A 23920-nucleotide genomic window follows, 5' to 3' on the forward strand; every position below is an offset into this window, starting at 1 on the left:
CAGGTGTGACAAGAAGGATCGACCTTGGGGAATGATGAGGATAGTTGAGGTGGCCTAACACCGTTAACAGTTGGTGTTTAGTGTATTTGAGGGCCAGGAGGAAATTTGAGATCAGTAATGATATCCGATTGATTTCTTTCGGCAGGTAGGGATGCTTGGAGTGAGATGGAGTTGAGGGTGATGCCAAGAAATTCCAAGGGACGTGCTGGGACCTGTGGAAAGAGGAACATAGAGTTCCTGGAACGCAAAAGTGAGTGTGGAGGCCGTGTGGTGGGGGTGAGGCAGACGGTGGAGAAGTCATCTAAGAGGTTGATGACGTATGGAGTTTATGGATGTTTGTCAGGATCCAGCAGAGTGCTTCGGATAAACAATCAAAAATAAAGCGAATGAACTGTTGGTCTGGGTTGTTGTTTAATGCGGAAGCTAGAGCATGGACAATAATTGGTGTATTGAGATACTTACACAGGCTGTGGTTGGTTGGGTTGTGGGGACAGGTTGGTATTGTGTGGGCCCCTCCACAGAAGCAGCAGGCGTGGAGGAATCAGCAGCGGGAGGTGTTGCATCCTAGGCCGTTGAATTTATCACAGACCATCCTCCTGTCCTGGTAGATGACTGGTCTACCTCTCCTGTCTACACATTTGGGGGAGGGCTGGGGGTGGTTGGCTGGTTTAGGGGTGATTGATGGTGGAGATACTGTGGGAGGCAGGCTGCGGTAAACGGTGGGGCTTTGTTTACCAGAAGCTGACTTGAAAGACAGAGGGGCTGTGAGGGGGCATGTGGTGGCCAGAAGGGAAGGTGCGCAGCAAAGCTTTCAATTAAGGGAAGAGTGAGCTGCAAAAACTCTACAATATAATTCTGGGTCGAGTGTTCCCCAGTACGTTCCCTGATTAACTAAACTGCTGCCCTCTAAAAGGGCTGATGTGGATGGCTGGGCTTCACCGGCCATGGTATGCATTGTGAAGTCATCGGCTGACGCGGCGCTGGGAATCCAGAAGTGCTTTGGAGCGAGAGTGGTGTTGTGCTGAGAGTCCGTGTACAGTTTGTAAAGTTTTGCTTTTCTATCGGACTGATGGAAGGGGATATTGCGCTGGGTGAGTGAGTTCTACAGTCGGGAGACTGTTCACACGGAAGTTTGGGATGTGTAAGGACTGTCGGAGCGTCGGCATGGTGAAGAAGGGTTGCGGTGGTTTCGACCATCATTCGGGCGCCTGGATCTCAGACGCCGGTGTCGGGATCTCCCCTTAATTAAAATCAATGATTTAATGCACCACCCGGCAAGCACGCCAAGTTACCTAAAGTCAACACATCCACAATGCTGAATCACTAACAGGTGCATTCTGGATCTGGCCAACATGCTAAATACTGACATATTCATGGTGGATCCTCCAGCGATAGCTTCTGCGTACACTGAGGACATTTTACCTTCAGTGAGTTTGTGTCAATAATAACTGATGTGATTGCAGGGCTTGATTAAGCTCAAATTGTTTAAAAAAAAAAATCTGAGGAGCACAGTGGGACAGAGAGGCTGAGTGGACTGTATATGCTTTAGGAATGAACAAATATTCTGGTTAATTCTAGTGCAACCTCAGCGACAAAGGAAGGTGATTGTATGAACATAATTGATGATCATGGATATGCTAAGGCTGCAAAGTGCCGTCTATAGAAATTAAATTGTTGGTTTGGACATGGGCTCACGTTGCTGACATTGTTCCAGTAATGTATATGTTGACATTAAATTGCAATATATTTTATATCATTTTTAATTAAACAGTAGTATCATATAATCATAACCCCCATTTTGCACAGAAAATATAGGAAGAAAAATATGTAAATATGATGTTTTGTTATAAATTAAACCACCCAACAGTATACACAAGTACATTTGAAACAATTATTCAAAAAAGAATCAGCAGATTAGTCCATAATGAAAATAATAGTTAATTGCAGAGAAATGTTAGCTCCACCTCTAACAACTACAACACTAAACTTATGATTTTACATTAATGCATGAGTGTAATAATCTAATGATGTAATATATAACAATACAGACACAGAGACATTTTGCATTGAGTACATTTACATTTAATACTCGAGTATATTTTCCTGATTATACTTATGTTGGGAACGTAAAGGAGCGTGTTTGGGTTATCAGCATCTAAGAAACTAAATTCTTGACATCAATAGAATTATTAATGTCAGTAACAATTATTAATGATTATTAATAATAACGGGGCACCACCCTGCGAACAGGGACCAATAACCAAACAATAAAACTAAGTCTCATAATTAGCGTTCACTCATAATGTCAATAGTCTGAGTACTATTACACATTCAGAGTGAAAGTGAAGGTTTAAGTTCGAGCACAGGCCACTACATCCAGTTATTATTACACACATATGCACAAGTAATCACAGATGACTGCTCTTTAAAATACAACAGTTTATTAAATAAAATAATAAATGATCAAATCAAGTAATATCAAAATCAACAAACACTATCATACAATTATATGTCTAATACCTAAAGTCAAATGAATAAAGTGGGGTAAGGATATGTATATAGATGTATGTACATGTGTGAGTGAGTGTGTGGAAACGAAGGGGGGGGGGGCTACTCAAACAGTGATGGTACTAACCTAAACAGGGGCATGTGAGCCTACAAGCAAAGATGGCGGAGTCTATTGACCCGCGACAAGATAGCTGAGAGGTGGCTACGTGTAACCACGTGGGACGGCGCACAATGTGGGTTGGGACAATAGATTACGCGACCACGTGTCTGAGACGTTCACCCAAATTCAGTGAATCTAACTATGTGTGTGCGGGTTAGTAGGAAGAGAGGTTGACAGCGAGAGAGAGAGAGAGAGAGAGAGAGAGGGGAGCTCTGAGCGCGGTGCTGCAGTGAGAATGTGAGGAACAGCTGATCACTCGTAAACTCTGCGGTCGGATTCTGAACCGACCGGTCACGCTTGTACGGTGATAGTTGCGGTTCTAGATCTCACTCACAGAGCCGATTTAAAGAAGAGATAATAAAACCAAACAAAATAAAATAATCCCCAAAACAAAACAGATCTTTATCACTGCGGTGAGATGCGAGTATTGCTCTCTTATCACCCCGAAACTCGGTCGGCGAGACGAGGCTCCGCCGCCGTGGTTTTGGTCTTTGAAGTGATAAAATCACAACCTCCACATCCACTAGCATCGACGGATCTAATGCAAACAGTTACAGCAGGAAATACACAACATAACGGGACTCTGTGGTCCGCGATGCTTGCGCAATAACACGTTATAACACGACAGTAACTTAGCATAACAAGATACAGGAATAACAACGACATAACGACTAGGCTAAATTAAGCTAATGCTAAGCTAAGCTAGGCCCAGATACCAGTAACTCTTACTTGTAGAAGGTTCGTTCGGTAGGGTACGTTTCCCGTGGTGGGAATCAGTCAGTCCTCGAGAGATGAGGGCTCCCGGTGGCGCGGCCTCGGGGCTGGCTGGCGCAGACTCGGCCTCCTCGCTGCAGAGAGGGGCTTTTTAACTTCGGCTGAGGGACGAGGTTTGGGTCGTCCTTCCCGGAAATCTTCGGCGAGGAAAGATTGTTACCTTCTGCCGGCGGTGTGTACACAAAAAGGGTGGGAGAACGGGGCATAGGAGTTATGAAGAGGCCTTGTGGACCTCCTGACACCAGCGGTGTCTGGACGGAAGAGAAAGAATTCTAGCTGTGCTCAGGCTTATAAACCAGGTGGCACAACCAGTGGGGGGCCCTTTCTTGGCCAATGAGGGACCAGCATCAGGTTTCTGCTGGAGCTGGGGGGGGTGTGGTCATCCGGCATGAGGTTTCTTGCAGACCCCAGGTCAGGCGTTTTGGTGAAAGGAAGGAACATGGCTGCTCCTTTGTTTGAAAAGCAGGTGTGAAGGTCTCAGCCAGCCAGGACAGCAGGGTCAGATCCCAACACTTACATACTTTTACTTTAATTGCATTTCCAAGATAGGACTTTTACTTGTAAGATTATTTTTCATCATTTTTTAGGGCTCTGCACAGGGGAATCAGATACACAAGGCTTTGACTGCACAGGCAATCCTTGCTAATAGAAACAATTCATTGCTGGTTTTGGTCTGTTCATGGGATTTGTTGAAAATGAAAAAAGTACATCATAAGGTTACTTGTTAACATACAAGTATTCCACAGTTCAGTGCAACGGCTTTAATGATAGGATGTCTGCATGCTTTTTTATTACATTACAACATGGAAGTTTTTGGACTAATTTGGGCAGGACACAACAATGGATGGCTCATTATAAAGTTTACTACAGCTAAAGCTGTCATACAGTTTCCATAGAGTACCAGTGGTAAAACCAAAACAAATATGACTCATAGTTTGCTTGCAAAGAGCACAACTTATATATTACTGCTGAAAGTGTGTTGAGACAGAATAATGTCAGGATGTGAACGCTTTCCAGACTTGACTGTAAATAGTCTCACAAATCAAAGCTCAATAATATGCCGCACAGCACAGGAAGCCAAAAGATTTCCCCTTTTTTGTTCACATGTTTCGATATTCTTATGGCAAGATATCACAATATCATCCCTTGCTCCTACTTTACATGGCTATTTGCCATGTGGCACTTTTTGTTTTCCAACATTGTCATAGAAATGCCTTTGTTGTCCCTTATAGGTTGATACAAGCTTTCAACAAGTGTAGTCCTCAACACTACCAAGTGTGAATACAAGGATTTGTCTGATCAAGTCAATGGTTACTATTTCAGGGTGGAAGTAATCCTCATGCTGCACTCAGGAGGGAACAAAAAAGGGATAGCCTCCAGGGATCTGTATTGAATTTGCCGAGGAGTGCTTGAAACCACAGAGCCAGATGGAACTTGCTCCAAGAGTTGTGATGCTGAGGAATGTTTACAGTGTTAAACTCCAAAGTGTTTTCCTTGAATGTGTACTTATGAAGGCAAGAGCTGCAAATGGAGAGGGAAGAGGGTGAAGAGGAGGGAAGGGTCCATTCTCCAGAGAAGAAGAGCAGACGATGGAAAGGTATCAAACTGTCATCCAGGACCAGGGACTCTGTGGAGACTCCTGATTGGCACTGTCTGCAGGGGGCTTTAAAGAGAATATTTCACATTAAATCTGTAATATCCTAACAAATGGCTAATTCCAGCTTTTTTTATCAGGGTTAATTAATTTCACTCTACACTTATAATTAGCATGATGTGATGATCTAAAAATAATGAGACTTAGAAGGTTCCGTTGAATCAGACTGACCTTGACAGGCAAAAATCATGGCACTCAGGGTCTGCATCAAGCGCAGCACAAATGCAGCGCTGAGTCTTTGCCTCTTCGCGATCAGTTGCTTCTCCACTGACAGCACGTTTGATTCGCTGAGGTCCTCTGTAGCTTGACATTCCATAGGGCACAGTGTGCCTGAGAAGGTAAAAAAAAATAAAAAACAGAAGGTAAAAGTAAAATGTGAGACAAATCACATTCTTGGGGACAAAGAAAAACAAAAGGTATTAAATATTGTTAGTTTTAGAGAGTGCCCAAACGTTAACATATCTTCTAGTCACCCTCAAGCCAGCAGTCATATATAGGCTTTCACAATATAGAGTGAGAGATCTGAATAGATCACGTTATGGCAGTTTAGGTTTCAATAAAAAAACATGCACATGATACATGCTTCTCAATCTAGGCAGAACATCTCTTTATTTACGACATCAGGAGTAGATGTTTCACTGAACAGCTTGTGCCTGGCATTCAGTTATTGATGAAACCTTTTGCCAGTGAACATTTGTTTATAGTTAAGTGACCATCAGGTATTGGTAATGTCAAAACTAAGGCTGACATTTAAGTAACTAATAGACCTGAAATATAACTTCCATGGATTAAATAAACATTTGAAAAAAATCCATGACTGTATACAATGCTGTTAAGTGTCAGATGGCATTACTTATCGTCTCTCCAATTTCTCTTATTCCCACTCATCTGTTTTTTACAACAATGGATTTTGTTAACAAGAAAAATACAAAGGGCCAAAGAGAAAGAAGAGTCGGTCAGAGCACCCCAGCTACATTTGTGCATATAGCTGAGAAAGATCCGCCGATCAGAGCAAAAAGCCCCTGATCCATGAAGTCTGTTTTGAAGACATTTGAAGTAAATGGCTTTCCCCCGTAGATATGCCAGATTATATCAGACTGCTGCCTGCTGCCTGTATCTGATTGTATACCTGCCAATGAGGCAAGCTGAGTGAAAACACTTTACTTATAATTGTAGTGTAGGGTATAGAGGTCACAAGAGAAGAGGGAGTCATACAGTATATACACTTGGAAGCTAAACCACAGTCTTGTGAGCCAATATTGAGTTGCTCCTCTGGAACATTTGGGATGCTTCCCTATTGGATACATGTGATACATACTATTTTACTTTCCATGCTGAGATTTTATGAAACTATAGCTTGAAAAAGCCAGAACAAATTTAGAAAGTGTATCTTCCATCCCGGTGCAGCGCTCCGCAAAATGTAAGCACACATATTGGAAAACATACTGCTTTTATTATTATTTCAGTCTTCAAACTATGTCAATTTGTCTAAACTTGCTTAGCAGTAATACAGTGTGCTGCCAACAAAGCAGCCGTGGCACAAGAAGAAAAAGAAAGCAAGAATGCTTTCTTACTGTCTTGCCAAGGATGGTAATATGCAGCTAGAAGGTAGCAAAACAAATAAGATGTAGTGGCATCTAGTGGTAAGTTTGTAGATTGCAACCAACTGAATACCTCTCCCACTCTCACCCCTCCCTTTCTAAGCTACAGTTGCTTTCAGATAGGGATAGGTACCTTTAGGATTGTATGACTACTAGGAGCTACTCCTATTGATACACGGCCAATTTTATGACTAACTAATTGCTGTGAATAAATTCAGAACAGGATGAGAATGTATTCATATTTTAAACTAAATATTGTTTCTAGAGCAGCAACAATAATATTTACAAAGAAGTCATTAACAGCTTGAAACAAATCCTAAATGTCAATGAGATACACAACATTCCTGAGTGAAGTTTATAAAGAATGAAAAAGACAGACATCAGTCAACAGTATTAGTCATTCCTCCTGTCCTCTGTCAACCTCCCTCTGATGTCAGTCACTGTCCGCAGGTACCGCTTGTTGAGAGAGGAGGGGCCGCATTGTCAAGAACAAGCTAAGCTAAACAGTCAGACTACAGGCAAACAGCTTTTGTTTTAGCTTGTTTGTAAAAATTTGCTGTTAGTCGAGTTAGCATGCTGTGCTTGTTTAAACATATAGCGACGGTAAACGACAGACTGCAGACAGAGCAGATTGAAATAGGATTTGCTTCTGTTTATGTTCATGCTGGTTGAACAGACACATTGATAAAGTTTTGGCTTTTTACTTAATGTTTTATTACACTTTAAGTAATGAGCGTTAGTTGTCATCAACTCTAGTAATCTTCACTTCACCTGGTTCACTTTAGTGTTTATATATTTTATATATTTACAATAAAATACACAGAAACATTAAAAAGTACTGATAAAAAGCACCTGTTACGTCGAAGCTTATCAATACTCCAGTCTTTAATAATCAGGGCCCGTTTAATGCTGAGTTTCGGGACCCATCCCTTCCTTCAGGCAACGTAAAAATGCGACAAGACTCTCACTAGAGCATTTCTGCAAAATAAATCCCCTTTAAACATGCAAAAATTGCATGATAACATAAAGCAACAAAGGAAGGCATATGAACACTAAAACATGTAAAAGATTAAAACGAAGGAAGAGTGACAGTTTGTTAAAAGCTTAAGGTTAAAGTTTTCAATTGCCGTTTAAAATCTTCACAGAGCTTGCATTTCTTATAGTCTTGGGGAGAGAATTCCACAGTTTTAGAGCATGGTTAAAAATGGCTGAGGAGACTATTTTCTTGTATTTCATTTATTTTTATTTTAGCAGGGCAAGTTCAATGTTCCAAGATACAAAGTGAGAGCCATTATGGTTTGGGGGAGATAATCACATTTAAAAAGCTTGGGACTGTTCAGGAATGAAGTAAAATTATCCATAAAGGGGATGTCCCTGATGCTACAGTATCTTTCAGCCAGTTGTGTATAGCTCGCGAAAACGGCAGAATTTTACATCTCCAAAACAAGTGGGCGATTAAGGGCCTTGCCATTTCCACGAGGCCCACGGTTTATAGTCGCCAGGAGTGGAACAGGCCGGGGATTTCGGTCTTCCACTCAGGGTGGGTCACTCCTCCTCCTTCGATTCCATGGGACATATGGATGAAATCAGATCACCGCCAGCAGTGACGAAACTGGACCACGGGAGAGTAGTGCCGTTGCTGTCCAGTGCTGAGCATTTAGGAGAGGAGACAAGCTGGGACCATGATGTCCATAAACCGAAGTTCCCAGGGCCGATAAGTGTAGTAGCCTGTGTTGTGGCCACATTTGAAAACTCCATAATTAACTGCCCAAATTATTTTAAGTTCTGTTTTAAGGCGACTGATATTGGTCTTCAGCTTGGAGTAAGGCAGTTCCCGCACACGTCACCCGTCATAGATGGCCATCCACCATCAGGTTAACTGAAGACTCACAGCTGCAGCTACCCTTTTATGTGCCAATACCAATATTAAAGCAAACTTGTAAGAATTATCTTTGACTGTGAAGTCTTAGTAGATATTCCGATGTGCCCTCAGAGGATTACTGCCAGACATGGAGGAGGCGAGAGCTGGTCAGTGTGCTCCATTTGTTTTGACTTAAGGCAATTATTATTTGTATTACAGGTTTTCTGAAATGTTATGTTTAAATATGCAGAAAGTTTTGAACATAAGTAGAGATCTTGCCGAAAACCATGTCAGCCATTAAAGTCATGGGGTTTGTAAATTAAATTAAATGCAATAATATAATTGACGTGAATAAGTGCCGCATGCACATTTAAAGAGGTTTCTTCCTCTAACAAAAGACACAAAGAGGATGGAAAAGTTGACCCAGCAGGGATAATATTAAATGAGACAAGTTGAGAATACATATTTGAAGGCAAGAATACCTGAAAGCCTTACTGCATTACATTCCATTATATTTTGAATAGTCACCTAGCATCTGAATTTTGTGTTTTCTTTTACATAAATAAAGACATTTCCAACAGAAAAAGATAGAGGAAAGGCCAAAATGAGTGCAGAAAAATTCACCAGAATGCAAGAAATTAAGTGTTTAACTCAAACTTTCGGGGGTCCCCACCAGTGTCTAAATGATGCATACGCCCTTGCTTGCACAATAATAGCACGTTCAAGTGTATTATTGGTCAAATAAACAATAGATATTTTATAGTATTTAACAAAGCATGTCTTACTCGGGAGTGTTGATCCAGATGATATCCAAGTGGCAGTAGTAGACGCACTCTTTATCCTTGTAAGAATAACAGGTACAGCGCTTCGGTCTGGACTTTGCCTCCGTTGCATCAGACAGCTGTAAACCTGCGGAGCTCCCGGTTCCAAACGCCCTGCTGGCATCTGGGAGACGCGCTGGGTTGACCTCGGATGTCACCGAGGCGTCAGACGTCAAAACGCCTTGTACAAAGAAACAAGTTAGAAATAAGATAATAATCAAGTAAATAAATAGGGGGGGTGGGGTAAAGGTTGTTGCACCTTGCCGACATAAAACGTAACTTACCTTGTAAGATAATTAATGCAAGGATTTTGAAAAGCATGGTTCTCGCGAGGACGGATAGTATTGCGATGTCAGATATTCCCAAAATGAATCATAGCCCGACAAGGATGCAGCGCACTTGTCAAATTAATCTCCCACCAGCACCGAGTGACAATCCATTTACTTCTGTGTAGATGTCCATGTGCAGCTAATCCCACGCGGTCCAGGTGTCAAATAACAGAGCAGAGATTCCTTTCATATTCATAGCTCCGTGCCATTAATCATACCTGTAACATGCACATTGGAGTGAGAGCAAACTGCGGTTTTCCAAAAACGCCACACAACAAAGTGTGCTTGGTAGGGGGGGATCTGTGGAGCAAAGAGAGCAGCGATGCTCCTCAAAGTCACTTCTCCGTCTAAAGCCCGAATCAAAGGTAAAAGCCTTAGGAGAGGCTTGGGTACACGCCCACGCCTGTCATTATAACTGTCAAATTAAGATGCACTGAGATGAATTACACTCCACTTGAGTTTTTGTTGAAGCATAAGCTCTAAAATGGTCCACTTGTCTTTTTGAAAGATAATAAAGGTGATCATCCAGCAACACGTGAGAGCATGATGGAATAGTTATACTGTGTCAAATACTAATCCAACTTTGATGATGAATTTCCCTTTTTCGTTGTTGTAGTTTATTTATCAAACAGAACCACCAAAGTAAAAGCAGAAATGCACACCATATACTCACACCTCACCAAATAATCAATCATAATTACAATAGATTTAACATGCCCCTATAGTGGATAGTAAAAGGTAAGTGCAACTATATGACGTAGAACGTTCTGAGAACAATTTTAGAACAATGCTGACATCCTTATGGGATCAATGTATGCAACAGTTTCCAGGTCTAGAGGACTGAGAGTTATAGGCCATGTCAGGTGTGAGAGTTTGAGGGGATATACGGTAAATATGTTTTGAGATTTAAGATTGGAAAATAAGATTTGAAAACGGCTGTTGACTTTTCGTGACTGAAAGATTTATCTGTGACGAATGATAGAATTAGACTGTACAGACATCTGTGTTTGCGTGTGTGTAACTGGAGTCTGCGCAAATCTACATTGGCATTTTAGGCATTTTGGGTAGGGGGCCAGATAGGGGACAGACTCAGAGGAGGGAATATATTTCTCTCTCTCTCTTCTCATAGGATCCCCAAATGTAGTTGTATGATTGACTGCTAAGGTGCTAAGCAGGTCTGTTTCTCTTGCATGCGCAAAAGGTCTGCAGTTGATTCTGGGTGTTTTGCCTTTGGATTCTGTTGTCTTTTAAAAGCTTTCAAGTAGAGAAGTGTAAATGCCACACACGTTTCCATTGACCAGGTTGCACGGTGCATCTACAGACTTTTGAAACGAACTATTATGGACAAATAAGACAAATATATTTCTCGAAACTGTTTCAGTTTGATGAGAAGTGGAAAGTATGGTGGGGGGGGGGGGCAGCTCATAATCCAAGGCATATCATCTCATCTGTCAGACATGGAGGGAGACCCTCAACATGCGGCCAAACCGCTTTAATGTTTTATTGGTCCAAACTGGAAGGCTCTTGACAGATTAAATCGCCCAAGTTGAGTCAAACTGAACAAGTTTCTCTCACTGAAGACTACAGTGAAGGTAAAAAGATATACTGAAACAAGTAAAAACTAATGTGCGCTGAGGTTCAAGCCTGCAAGAGCATCCCAAGAGGTGATGTATGTGAGATGTAGACACAACCTAATATAAAGTTGGGCATTTATAGTGTCATTGAAAGCTGAGAGGGCAGGAATGAAATCTTGGTCAAATAAATCTTTATTACTGTAATTTTTTTCAATTTACACGTAAATGATCAAACCACTGTGGGGCATGCATGTGTATGTGTAACACACATTAACTGGCTCAAGTAATCATGGAAGCTAAATGGGAACGCCTTTGGGAATTTGAAGGAGATATTATGTGCACATATAATAAAAGGCCAACAGATTCTATGAAGGTGTAGCTTAAGCTCTCAGATCGCTGTTATGAAAACAAACTTATGAGCCTCTAACTCCAATTTCCTTTCACTTTGAGTTGCCTCCTGGGGCGATCATTACCATCAAACACCAGACTACCATAAACAACTGGAACAGAGGATAACAGAGGAAACCTGTAATAGTCTCATACCGTACTCCATAACATGTTGAAATAATTATCCAAAGATGAACTAAGAGATGTAGGATGAAAATCACTTTCAATAAAAGTATTTCAAAGATGAAATCTTTCCTGCTGAGTTTGAGATTACGTACAGAGAAATTGGTATATTTGAACATAGAAAACACAAATGCACTTACATGAAACACACACACCTTCATGGAAAGATTGGGGCATGCTCTGGCATGATGATCCAAAGTCCCCCGTAATGTTTACCTTCTCACTCTGACGCTCTCATCATGATGGATTCTGTGCTTATTTGGCAGGCATGTGGAAATGTGAGGAAGATTCCAGCTGCCACTCTGTCCTGTTTTTATTGGCCTCCTCGTATGTTTTAGAAGAAAACATTTTGGGTGTTCAAAACCTGGGGATTTACTGAGTCATTACCCCACGGAGTGCTGTGGAGCTCCTGAAACAATATACAGGTGGAATTAACGTCTCAGAGGCTGCAGATAATATGTAAGCCTGTTGAAATGAACACGAGGATCTGTGATGTAAAATGAATGAAAATCAAGCACAGAAAGTAAGTGGATTCAACTGTGATACAGAGTCACTGATACATGGAAATGCCCCTTTACTTTCACACGTTAAAGCTTCACGCTTAGTTGCCTTTGCTCCCTGAATCCTACATACCAGATGTGTTTCCTCTGCTCATGGAGATGGCTGGAACAGGGTAGAGTCACGGACAAAAAACACCCAAGGCCGAGCTGAACTTTCCACCAAACAGAACATCATATTATAGCTATACAGTTGGCAAGATGCCTCTCTTTTACGAGAAACAGCTGATGTGAAGTTGGAATTTTATTTCAAATCCATAAGAAAACACAAGCTACATGTTTGAAAGAGACAAACCCATGGACTGATCCTCAAAAACAATTTGGATAATTGTTTTTTTTCACGTTGCAAAGGGTCAAAAGTGTATGTGGTTACCCAAAATGGTAAGCATAATAGGTACTGCTACTACTGCCAAACTATAAACCTGTTGCAACACACAAATGCTTCAAATCTCCCTCAAGATAAATGCTTGTTGAGAGGTTGATTCCTGATTGATACCTATGGTTTAACCGATTATTAAACAGAGTTTTGCTGAGGCTGGGTTGTGAAAGGCATGGAAAGAATAATATTATCCAAGGACTAAACTACTGTCTACCATGAAACATAAAGCACTCAACTTGAAAAGGAATATTGCTCAGCGGTGGTGATGTAAAGGGAAACCCCTGGCATATGGTAATGCAGTAGTTCTACTGTATTGTGTTTGAAAACACGGGTATGGTATGATTTGCTGAAATATTTTTTTTTCTGTATACATTTAAAAATATGTCATGAAAATAACTGTGAGCAGCTGAGAAATGATAACTTTTGGCCGAGATACTCGGATAGGCTTTAAACACATGTCTCATGCCAAAGTTGATATTTTGATTGATTGCAACAATCACATTCTTGTTTATTCCAACCAGCCATTATTAAATATGACATGTTTAGCTGATCAGGAGGAGATGGAAATATGTATTGACACTTTTTAGAGACTATATTAAAAGACTAAATTAACACACGCGTGTAGGCAAACATCTCATCTGCTGAAAAACAAGATCAAAGGAAAGATGCCAGGGAATGCTTTTTTTCTGAGGCTTGCCCAAGCAGATGATGTTGATGCAGTTTGAAAGAAACATATGTCATCTTATATACAGCTGTTTTGGATATGGATTGTGTTAGCACTGCCACATTTCACTTTTCTTGTCTGTTCTTTATCTTTGCCATCATTAGAAATAATACCAACATTCCTATATGACAGCACTAGCAATAACTTCTGTTCTTCAAACCATATGTTGTGTTTTGTAACAGCTGTAATTTCTATGAAATTACATAAATAAAGTACTTGATTCTATTGGTATGCATGGTAGGAAGTCTTAAGACTTAAGAGTTTTGGCTCAGCTAGTAGATCAATCATTTTACAGACTGCTGAGAGGCCTGGCCAATATGTTCTTTACTACTGTATGGACACTTCAACAGCTAGCTAAACCATTCAGCCAAAAACAATCTAAAGCCTGTTACTCGAGCCTACTCTGATTATTTATGTCAGAGTTTAAAGTAGGGTTGATTGTTTGATTAGCTGTGGATGGCTGAGTAAGAAAAAAGGCACAGCAACAGCATATGAAACGGTAATCTTTACATTTATTTAGCTTTGCACTGGAATCTGACTCAGGGGTAAGATCCTTTTTGCAGAATGGAACCTAAGGCGTTTGAAACAATAAATGTAAATGTTTTTATAAATTGGGTATATATTCAGCTGTTATGCTTTATGACTCCCTAAGAAGGAAGAATCCCTAGCCCTGTACCCCAACCCTCCATGGCTTTACCCCATAAACGACAACGAAAGGATCCATGAGACATGTTTAAGCCAATTTATTCAAGGAAAGTAATGCAGAAAAAAAAGACAGTGAACATAAACAAATGAGATGCAATCCATTGACCAATGGAGGATAAGTGAGGGTTTAAGTATGCAGGGAAGTGTACTTTCTCAATGTTCTATGGAGGGTCTATCTTAACCCTCAGAGTTCAAAGGTCAAAGATGATCCATCTTTCTCACTCCAGAATATTTTCCTTAAAAATCTTCCTGTCTTGGTAAATCGCTGGATGCAGTGACTGGGTCATTTGTTCTTCAGACATGTTTTGTTATCTTAATTCATATAGAAATGTTCAACGTTTGCAACATGAATCTATAAATGTTGATGTTCTCTCTTTATATTATTTCATTGGTGGATCAAATTTGGCTTTCAATTTCATAAAATAATAATTAAAATGAAACAATGTTACTATTTGTGTTAATTTGACATTTGTCATATTGATATGACAAATGTCATATCAATGGATGGAGGCAATGGATGGAGATGGCAATTTATTTATTTCTATGCATTTGCAAAGATAAAACAAGTTTGGCAAATTTTTACCTCAATTCTATTTTGCAATCCATGCACAAACAAAACAAACTGTCATACTGTTAATACATACAATGTCATACATAAGTCAATATGTAGTTGTGTTAATTGCTGTGCTAATTGCTTTGATTAAACACGGATTATTTTGTGCAGAAAGACAAATCTAGTAACAATTTTTGGGGAAACAATATATCGTCATTATGTACTAACAGAGACACTCAATTGGATGAGGTTTTGGCGCCACTAAGTGGTGACTTTATAGTAGGGTTGAGGGTTGATGAGTGATGAAACGGTTTTGTTGTGTTTTAAGATGTGTTTTATTACAACTAGCTGCTTTAATGGTAGACTATTGAATAGCATTACAACCTAATTTATAGATCATATTAACGAGACCTAAATCAGAAAAGGAAAACAGAGAAATCGACACTAAAATTGACATACATGGGTCGTGGTTGTCATATCTATAACTCAATTCAAGATGTTTACATTCTTTTGAAAATTAAAAATAGGCTATCATAAATAGTCATGACTGCAAACGTCTGCTCTTGAACGGTGTTTTTCTTTTCTAACAATAAATTAATTTAACACTGTGAATATTAAAATAACCTGACAAGGATAGAATTGACAGAATCAACAATTCTACGGAAAGCACAACAGGACATCCCCCTTTTGTCGTGGTTACCATAGCGTCAGTTGTCAAACACTACCATGACTAGCTAGCTTAGCTTAACTGCTAACTAGATTACACTTATTACTTACGCATATTTTAACACTACGTTAGTTAATTATCACAGTTTTAAAATATTTCACAACGTTCGCTTCCATGGCAAAGTACAAGGTAAACAAAGCACTGTGTAACGGTACATTTTGTTGTCTTATCTTGTTTACTGACAAGATATAACGCTAGCTAACTATTTATGTTATGTTATAGGTTAGGGTAGCTAACCTAATTTGAGCGTCACAGAGTACTCTTCATTAACCTATGGGTACTACGTAGTACAAGGTTCTACGTAAGACTATATATAGCTACTAGTTTGAATGAATTAAGCTAGCTAGTAATTAACAAACCAGAGGAGTAGCTTATGGATGTGTCGTTTGCAGCTGTGCATTAAAGTGTAGCATTAAATAGATTACATCTTCGTTTGCTTTCTTCACCACTGCAGACTTCTGCATACAAAGGTCCTTATGACTATAACAAAAGTGAGGAGCGGTGAGTATTGTTCTTTAGAAGGTTGCACAAGAACAGCTAATAACTAATACTGGTAACAGTCACTAAGTTACAATGTCTCCTCAGGGGGGGAAGATGTGTGCGTTACAAATGTGGCCAACTCAACACCATACAGGGTGTCCTGCGCCAAAGACCAGGTTGGGTTGAAGTCAAAGAGTGAGTAGTGTTGTCTCTTCATCATCATATCAGCTTTCTTTGTCATATTTGTGGCTTGAATCTGGTATCTACTCTTTTTCTCACAGTGAAGGAGAGTGGGACTTCAACTGGTGTGATGTGGGCTGGCTCAGGGAGAATTTTGATCATTCATACATGGAGGAACATGTAAGGGTAAACCACTTTCGCAACCATTATGAGGTGAGGCAGCATCAATCTAGCATGCTTGGAGACTATAAACTGGAGATGAAACAGTAATAAGCATAAATCATTCATATAATCTAAAGTCATGTTATCTTTTTCTGTGTTTCTATGTTTTTATGTTACAGTTGACTCGCAAAAACCTCATGGTGAAAAACCTCAAAAGATACCGGAAAAATCTTGAAAGGGATGTTGGCCGCATGGAGGCATCCAAATGTGATTTCTTCCCCTGCACCTTTACACTGCCCAGCGAATATCATCTCTTTGTTGAAGAATTCAAAAGAAGCCCTGGTAGCACCTGGATCATGAAGCCGGTTAGCTAAAGTAGACCATGCATGTGATCCAGTGCAATAAAATGACCTAAGAACTTAATAAAGGTAGCACCACATAGCATTTAAATCATGTAAATTAACCGTTCCGGTATGCTTATTTAGGTAGCGAAATCTCAAGGGAAAGGCATTTTCCTGTTCAGGAAACTGAAAGACATCATGGATTGGAAAAAGGTAAAGTGTATTTATTTAATTTAAGGAATTAGGTGTAAATTAAATTACTATAAATGGATTTACATTCACACCCACATATTAAGTTTCATAATATTGTGTTTACACAGGATGGCACCCGCTCAGAGGAACAGAAGGATGCAGCTCAAGTGGAAAGCTATGTAGCTCAACGCTACATAGAGAACCCCTACCTAATTAATGGTTGTCACAATCAGAATTGCCAAATTTACAATGTACACAGAAATTTTGATTTAGTGATATAGCGTTGTAAAACCAAGAATGTTACAAGGTTTATTTAAAAGTTAAAGAAAGATAAATACAAGAATTATATCCAGTTGATAATAATATAATTTTATGCTACAATAAACTGAATGAAAAATATAATTATAATTTAATTTAAAAACCATTGAATGTGCTAACAGATGATGAACAAAAACATAAAATGGACAAATTGGAACGGGAGGATGAGTGAGCAAATAGAATTAGATTTATATTCCGGCTTACTTTTTTAACTTTTTGTCCTTGCAGGCAGAAAATTTGACCTGAGAGTCTATGTGCTGGTCACATCCGTACGTATTGAACCTTGTAAATTACAATATTTACCCAAATTGTAAAAATGTGGGCATTTTTGCATCAATGTGTGTTTGTGTTTCAGTATGTTCCCTTAAAGGCCTGGCTGTATCGAGATGGGTTTGGCCGCTTCTCAAGCACCCGCTTCTCCCTTACCAGTATTGATGACAAATGTATCCTTTTTTTCCCATTTAATTAAATGTTGATACACGTATGTGATCTGTTTGGGTCATACCTTCACAAGTTGAGCCTTTTTTCTAATGAAATATTCATTCAAAGTTAGTTTATATTAACCCATTTTTGGAGGATATTGTTCCGAATTTTGTCGCTTTCATCCACATCCTTGTGGAAGGTGTGTTTGTGTCATTAAATATCCCAAATTATACTTAGTACCTCTCTTTAGATATGCACCTCACCAATGTGGCTGTTCAGAAAACAGCGCCAGACTATGACCCCGAAAAGGTGTGTAATTCAAGAACAGGATATGTAAAAGATAATTTTGCTGCATATTTTTGTCTTTTTTTTCTGAATTTTCTCTCCTTCAACCAGTCCACTTTATTCCTGCATTGTTTTTTATTAATCTCTTAATAGGGATGTAAGTGGCAGATGCAACAGCTTCGAAGATACCTGACTGCGAAACATGGCAGAGAGACTGTAGAATCCCTGTTTAAAGAGATGGATAACATCTTTGTCCGCAGTCTACAGAGTGTACAAAAGGTCATTATCAATGACAAACACTGCTTTGAGCTCTATGGGTATGACATACTGCTGGATCACAACCTCAAACCGTAAGTGCTCATACGGTCATACACTGTACGCATGGCAACAAAGTGCATCATCACCGACACATATCCACTTGCAAACATGCATGCTCACAAAGACAAGCACAGACAAGCAAACACGACACACGTTTGCCTTGTCTCCCTGGATACACAAACAAAGTAGTAAATCTTAGGGTTCATAAATAACCTCATAAATCTGCACAGCATATCTGAACAAATTGCAAGGTATGCTACAAATGTGGTGTAAATAATAAGACGCACACCAATTATAGTGCCTCTCCCAATGCAAATGTTGGAACAGTCATTTCGTTGCTTGTACCTACCTAACAATGTTTGTGTGCTCATGGATTAGCCTAATGCCGGCTAAACGTTTGGTGAATGTAATCACCCTCCGTCTTTTTGCAGGTGGTTGATTGAGGTGAATGCCTCCCCGTCACACAGACCCAGTAGTCAAGAGGATTACGAGATGAAGTGCCGGCTGCTGGAAGACACTTTGAATGTTGTTGATATGGAGGGAAGGTAAAGATCTTTGTCATCGTGTCTTTGCCTTTTTGTCATCCGGAGACCAGCTGCGAGGGCTCTCTGTCCCTTCTTTCATTACAGTCATCACAGTCTTTATTGATAGTCACCAATCTATACAAATTTGGAATTAAAATCTTGGGTTATGGTATATTTAGAAATGAAACACATGGTGGGAAAGACACACTTCAATTGCAACAATAAAGAACTCGCTACAATTTCCCTCACAAGGTGAATGCTGCACAGCAGACGATGAGTTCCTTTTATCTCTTTCTGTCACACCGGTGCTGCATTCTGATTAACTTTTTGTTTTTTCTCATTAGGCTGACTGGCAAGGAGAAAAGGGTGGGTGGCTATGATCTCATGTGGAACGATGGGCCTGTCTTTAGAGAGGACGTCAACGTGGAAACATTTGGCAGTTCATGTTTCACTGCCAACACACACTTAGGTAACCTGACTGTGCTGCTGGTGCAAACTTTCTGAGGCAACAATGTGCAAAAGTATATATAATTAAGACCATGGCATTTGATCGTGTGGAAAAGCCTTTATCGTGCTATTATTACATGAAAATAATATATAGCTGCAAATACATAACTGCTCTTTGTTGCAGGGTGCGTGAATGACAGGGAGAAACAGCTTCGCCAGCTTCTAAAACCATTTCCAGGACAGAAGAGGATGTAACCATGTATCATTTTTATGTCCCACCAATAGAGTACTTTGCATGTTTCTGGGAGAAGAAAGGCTCCGGTAAACACAAATAAACTGAAAAACATTAGTAATACTTCATACAAAATGAGCTTTCTGTGATGATCTGATCATATTCCTAGCACTTGTGTTGAAATTTGAACATGCAAATGAATGAAAACTACATTATTTTTAAACTACGGCAAACCTTGTAATTCTTTTAATCGCAGAGTTAAGGCTGGTTAAGTTTAGGATTTTAGCAAAGTCTCAGAAACAAGGACAGGTCAACTGTATATCCTTTCTTCACGTGTCCCAAAGAATGGCCAGTGCATCAATATCCCTTGAGTGCAAAACATTTATTTCTATGCCTTACAAATACTTGCATTTGAACATTGAGAAAATACATACCACAATCTTTCTGCATGCATGTCAACATAATGTACACTAATATTGCCCCTCCTGGCCCCTTACCTATGGCTTTGATACTTTACATGAGTTGAAGTAATGAGGCGCAATCTCAATATATATCACATTTTTTACATTGATGTAGTGTTCCCATGAATCAAGTGCACATGGTAAATCACAACAAACAGATGAGACAATATAAACACAGAGTTCTACAGACTTCAAGTATGCAGTGTGATACGGACGTGATATGTATAACATTACCATGTTGCAGCATAACAGCGATGACGTGTGGAATCATTGAATCACAGGGATGACCAATGCCGTAGACACCAAGTTACATCCAGCTCTTTGACTAAATAGTTTCTTTTTATGCATGACAATGGAAACAAAATAATGACAAAGATGAATACAAGTCAACTACAACACTTTTCATAAATATAACTATGGTATATAAAATTTGGAAAAATATGCATTTACATTTGTAGCAAACACCGTCTTCAATGACAGAAAGAGCTCAGCTCTATGCAAAATACATGATATCATAGACTACAATTCCAGCTGTTCAAACATGAAAAGCCCTTGTAACCAAAACAATTCAAACCATTGCTCAAATATGACTGAGACAAATTACATCACTGCAGTACACCACCACTCATTGTGCCTCCTTTTCAGTCAAAGATGCTTTAATTGAACATATATATCTTAAAACATGAGGCGCCAAAGAAAAGATCAAATGCAACATCAAGTAAAGTAAAAGCATTTAAAACAAATACATTCCAACATCACAAACTCCACTAGTAACGCTATGGTCGTATTTGATGACTTAAATGTAATGATCCGTGTTAAACTTCACTATGGATTACTTGTGCTGAAAGCTGTCCAAGCGAAGAGTAGATGCTTATTTTATGCCTATTTCAACATTAGTAGTACACTGAGAGATGATGATGTGCAGTGCAGCAGAATTCAATTTACATAAAAGCTGTGTTTAATATCTAGTAGTGCTTTGGATCGTAATGAGCCTTCTGTCAAAACACAATCCAACAGTATGATTGTATACTTGCTATGCATTTTGAATTAAATACAGTGTGTATAATTCTGTTCTATCAAGTGTCACATTTTGCTTTGAACTCATTGCTGTTTTATCTTTATTCTAGTTGCACAACTTCTTGTTAGTTTTTACCGATAGAAGGCTGTACATCACTGACTGATTCAGACTGCTGTACAACAGTTTCAACGTGTTAGTATTACACAGATTACACAGAAAGCAAGCATAGCTTCAAGTTCCTGCACCAAGTAACCACTAATTATAGCTTTGTACTGTAGGTTTATAGGCGTTACTTTGCAACAAAGTGCACATTTTTTGTTTTGCCATTCTTACTTATAGGCGGAGCTTTGAAGAGAGGCTGTGGCTCTTTAGCAGCTCTTTTCATGTTAGTTTTAGAGGCCTGACCTACGGCTTCTATCCTCTGCCAGTCCTTCTCTACTCTCTTGGAGGTGATGACCTCTCTCTTACCTGCGGCAAAACCACGTTTCTCTGCACCAGCTGTTTTACTGCCACAAGGCTCTTTTTTAACATCGGTCTCAGAGTTAGCTCGAACGCGGCTTTTCCTGACCTGACCTCGGCTGTTTGGGTTAGTTCCAGATTCCTGGGTTTGCTTACGGGCATTGCCTGAAGCCTGGATGTGTTTGAGATGACTTTTTCCAGCTGAGGGGCTAACTGGGGTCTGGCCTCCTCCTCCGCCCTGTCCTCCGCCCTGTCCTCCGCCCTGTCCTCCGCCCTGTCCTCCGCCCTGTCCTCCGCCCTGTCCTCCGCCCTGTCCTCCGCCTTGTCCTCCGCCTTGTCCTCCTGGGCTTCTACCTTCCGTTGAGGGTGCTCGGGTCTCACTGCTGCTCCTCTTCACTGGTGCTCCAGGTCTGGCTCTGCGCTCAAGCAGCGGGCTGAGCCTTGAGTGGCGCTGGTAGGCATTGGCGGAGCAGCTTCCATTGCACAATGGGTAGCGAATGTGACAGTGAGGGCAAACCGGAAAGCGGGAGTGCTGTTGCTGGACTGAGGCAGGTGATGGGGGGTTGTTGAGGGGTGAAAACGGGAAGGCTCGCTGGCTTTGCCGCTGCCCTTTAGGGGAGTTGAGTCGGGATGGTGGAGCTGTGTGAGGCCTCGGTTGGTGAGCAGTGGTGGCAGCGGGGAAGCTCTGAGGCCTTGTACGGCTCCCAGGCGGACGGCTGCTCTCTGCTTGCACTGTTTGGATCTGGAGCCACTCCAGGTGCAGCAGCCTCTCCAGGTACTTCTCCAAGTGCCCTACAGGCTTGGGCCGGGGGGCGCCACGGCCCTCAGTATGAAGAAACACTGCCAGCTGTCTCAGGCTCCAAGTGTTAAAAGGAGGAGGGAGAAAGTCCGGGTAACTGTAGCTGGGTTTTTCACTCTCATCTTCATAACCCACAACCCCATGAGGTCCAGGGAAGTCTGGGGGAAAGTCATCAGTGTTGATGACCTCGGCCCTGAGGTTGAGGTGAGGAGGGGTGCAAGGGGTACAGGGAGAGGGCAGTACAGGCAGCCTCTCAGAATCTGACAGATCACTGGCACTGTCGGTGTCTTCATCCTTCTGGTGGTAGTGCCGCTGTAGTACCTCCGGGGTGAGGGCTGGGGAGGGTGTTAGTGGGTGTGCTGGCATGTGTCGTAGCCCTGATATTGGGGAGATAGGCAGGGAGAGAGCTCGACGATTTTTCCCCATCCCCCCACGATTCTGCTGTAGCTCGTTGCTGCACTGTGATATCCGTTGATTTTCCAGTTGCTCCTCTTTCCTGTGCACAGATAGATGTTTGCGAACTTGAGGTCTCACATCTCCTTCTTCAGGGCTGTAAAGAGAGACACACAAGTGTAAGGAAAAGCTATTGGAGACATTCAGTAAGAATTCAAACCCCTCACCACACATACCTGGAGAGTTTGCTTGTATTGCGTGTCGTGCCAGATTTCATCCTGCCACCTTTTGACTGTGCACCCTGAACAATCATTATAGAAATCGTGTGATTATTTCAGTCTTGAATTTTATGATATACATTACATAGCCGTCGTATCCTGTAAAAGGACAATAATTGTTTACATGATCTATGTTTAATTTACCAGGATGGCATTTACTCACCTTCGGCACTGTTGTCACTGTGTCCTTATCCTGACCTGGTCCTGGGGGGCCATTTTTCATCTGGCCCACTGCTTTCTTCATCTTGTTACTTTTCTTTGAACTGTGGAAATATTATAGTGGTTTGTCAGGCTCCCCCCTAACCTACTGTATGTCTGAGTCAGAACATAAGAGGTTTAATTTAGTCATATTCGTGTCACCGTAAACGTAGGGCCTACCTGGTTACAGGTGCGTTGTTTTCAGTATATTTTACCCGAATCTTCTCTTTGGAGACGACGCGTTTCAGTGTCGTGGATGCTGTGCGCTCCTGCATGATGGGCCCCATGTTGCAGGTCGCCACAGGGGATGTTGTTCTAAAGCTAAAGAACCCAACCGACATCTCGGATCATATACTCTATTCTGAGAATGAGAATAAAAACACCCATTTTCTCAAAAGTGGTGCAATGCATCATGCGCAGATGTCCAGTAGCGACAGTCGTTGTAGGTTAAACTCGTCTCTCCTTTTGCCGTCGACTCGCCTATCCGTTTGATTACAATCCAGCGATTATTTTTAATGAATGGCTGACAGCAGACGTGTCTCTTTCTCGACTGTCGTCATCCTCGCCATCAAAAATGCAAGACGGTAAACCAGCGCAAACGCTTTGTTTGGCTCTCCGTCCCAGTGAGATATAGGTTTGTTTACCTGCTGCTTACTGGCTCGCCGTTTTGTCGAAGTGGGCACCACCGGTGCATCATGGGACTTGGAGTAAAGTCTTACCACTCGCTCTGTCAAACGAAATACGCAATTGCTCTTTGGTGATACTACGTAACATATATATTGGAGACATTAAGTAGATGAACGGCCAACACTGTGTTTGAGGAAAAAGTTCAAAACAATGCACACAAACGCAACTGCTCATCTTAAATTACTCAATTTCCCATGGAACCTCTGTGATGTTCTGGACCGTTTGAAG

General features: G+C 40.8%; 3 protein-coding genes across 4 annotated transcripts; 1 reads left to right on the forward strand and 2 right to left on the reverse strand.

The window, feature by feature from the left end:
- Positions 1-4013: 4013 nt before the first annotated feature.
- Positions 4014-10027, reverse strand: edn3b (endothelin 3b). The gene is made up of 4 exons (XM_031845774.1): positions 9664-10027; positions 9344-9560; positions 5268-5426; positions 4014-5105 (listed from the first exon to the last, which is right to left on the reverse strand). Exons 1-4 carry the CDS (start codon positions 9698-9700, stop codon positions 5051-5053), a joined length of 468 nt encoding a protein of 155 aa, XP_031701634.1. The 5' UTR covers positions 9701-10027; the 3' UTR covers positions 4014-5050.
- A 5459-nt stretch (positions 10028-15486) lies between these two features.
- ttll9 (tubulin tyrosine ligase-like family, member 9) lies at positions 15487-20926 on the forward strand. 2 transcript variants are annotated; one of them, XM_031845700.1, is made up of 14 exons: positions 15487-15626; positions 15952-15998; positions 16083-16172; positions 16259-16370; positions 16499-16684; positions 16805-16873; positions 16981-17071; positions 17399-17439; positions 17526-17613; positions 17844-17902; positions 18032-18228; positions 18628-18741; positions 19065-19189; positions 19352-20926. In XM_031845700.1, exons 1-14 carry the CDS (start codon positions 15612-15614, stop codon positions 19420-19422), a joined length of 1305 nt encoding a protein of 434 aa, XP_031701560.1. In that variant the 5' UTR covers positions 15487-15611; the 3' UTR covers positions 19423-20926. The 2 variants fall into 2 exon arrangements, with proteins under 2 accessions (XP_031701560.1, XP_031701561.1); XM_031845701.1 differs by having other exon boundaries at positions 16259-16337.
- Positions 19763-23678, reverse strand: fam217ba (family with sequence similarity 217 member Ba). The gene is made up of 4 exons (XM_031845699.1): positions 23186-23678; positions 22971-23070; positions 22766-22830; positions 19763-22686 (listed from the first exon to the last, which is right to left on the reverse strand). The coding sequence occupies exons 1-4, from the start codon at positions 23344-23346 to the stop codon at positions 21168-21170; spliced, it is 1845 nt and encodes a 614-aa protein (XP_031701559.1). The 5' UTR covers positions 23347-23678; the 3' UTR covers positions 19763-21167.
- Positions 23679-23920: the final 242 nt, after the last annotated feature.

Source organism: Anarrhichthys ocellatus, unplaced genomic scaffold (genome assembly GCF_004355925.1).
Source record: "Anarrhichthys ocellatus isolate YVR2014 unplaced genomic scaffold, GSC_Weel_1.0 scaffold5, whole genome shotgun sequence".
Taxonomy (NCBI): Eukaryota; Metazoa; Chordata; class Actinopteri; order Perciformes; family Anarhichadidae; genus Anarrhichthys; species Anarrhichthys ocellatus.

What these genes read in the sequence shown, in the direction of transcription:
- ttll9 (XM_031845700.1), top strand. An exon ending in TCTATGTGCTGGTCACATCC is followed by an intron (nt 17,440 to 17,525) that starts GTACGTATTGAA and finishes TTTGTGTTTCAG; the next exon opens with TATGTTCCCTTAAAGGCCTG. An exon ending in CACTGCCAACACACACTTAG is followed by an intron (nt 19,190 to 19,351) that starts GTAACCTGACTG and finishes TCTTTGTTGCAG; the next exon opens with GGTGCGTGAATGACAGGGAG.
- fam217ba (XM_031845699.1), bottom strand. Translation starts at nt 23,346, where the DNA reads ATGTCGGTTGGGTTCTTTAGCTTTAGAACAACATCCCCTGTGGCGACC. An exon ending in CAGTGACAACAGTGCCGAAG is followed by an intron (nt 22,831 to 22,970) that starts GTGAGTAAATGC and finishes ATGATTGTTCAG; the next exon opens with GGTGCACAGTCAAAAGGTGG. An exon ending in AATACAAGCAAACTCTCCAG is followed by an intron (nt 22,687 to 22,765) that starts GTATGTGTGGTG and finishes CTCTCTTTACAG; the next exon opens with CCCTGAAGAAGGAGATGTGA.
- edn3b (XM_031845774.1), bottom strand. Translation starts at nt 9,700, where the DNA reads ATGCTTTTCAAAATCCTTGCATTAATTATCTTACAAG. An exon ending in TGCATTAATTATCTTACAAG is followed by an intron (nt 9,561 to 9,663) that starts GTAAGTTACGTT and finishes TCTTTGTACAAG; the next exon opens with GCGTTTTGACGTCTGACGCC. An exon ending in ATCTGGATCAACACTCCCGA is followed by an intron (nt 5,427 to 9,343) that starts GTAAGACATGCT and finishes TTACCTTCTCAG; the next exon opens with GCACACTGTGCCCTATGGAA.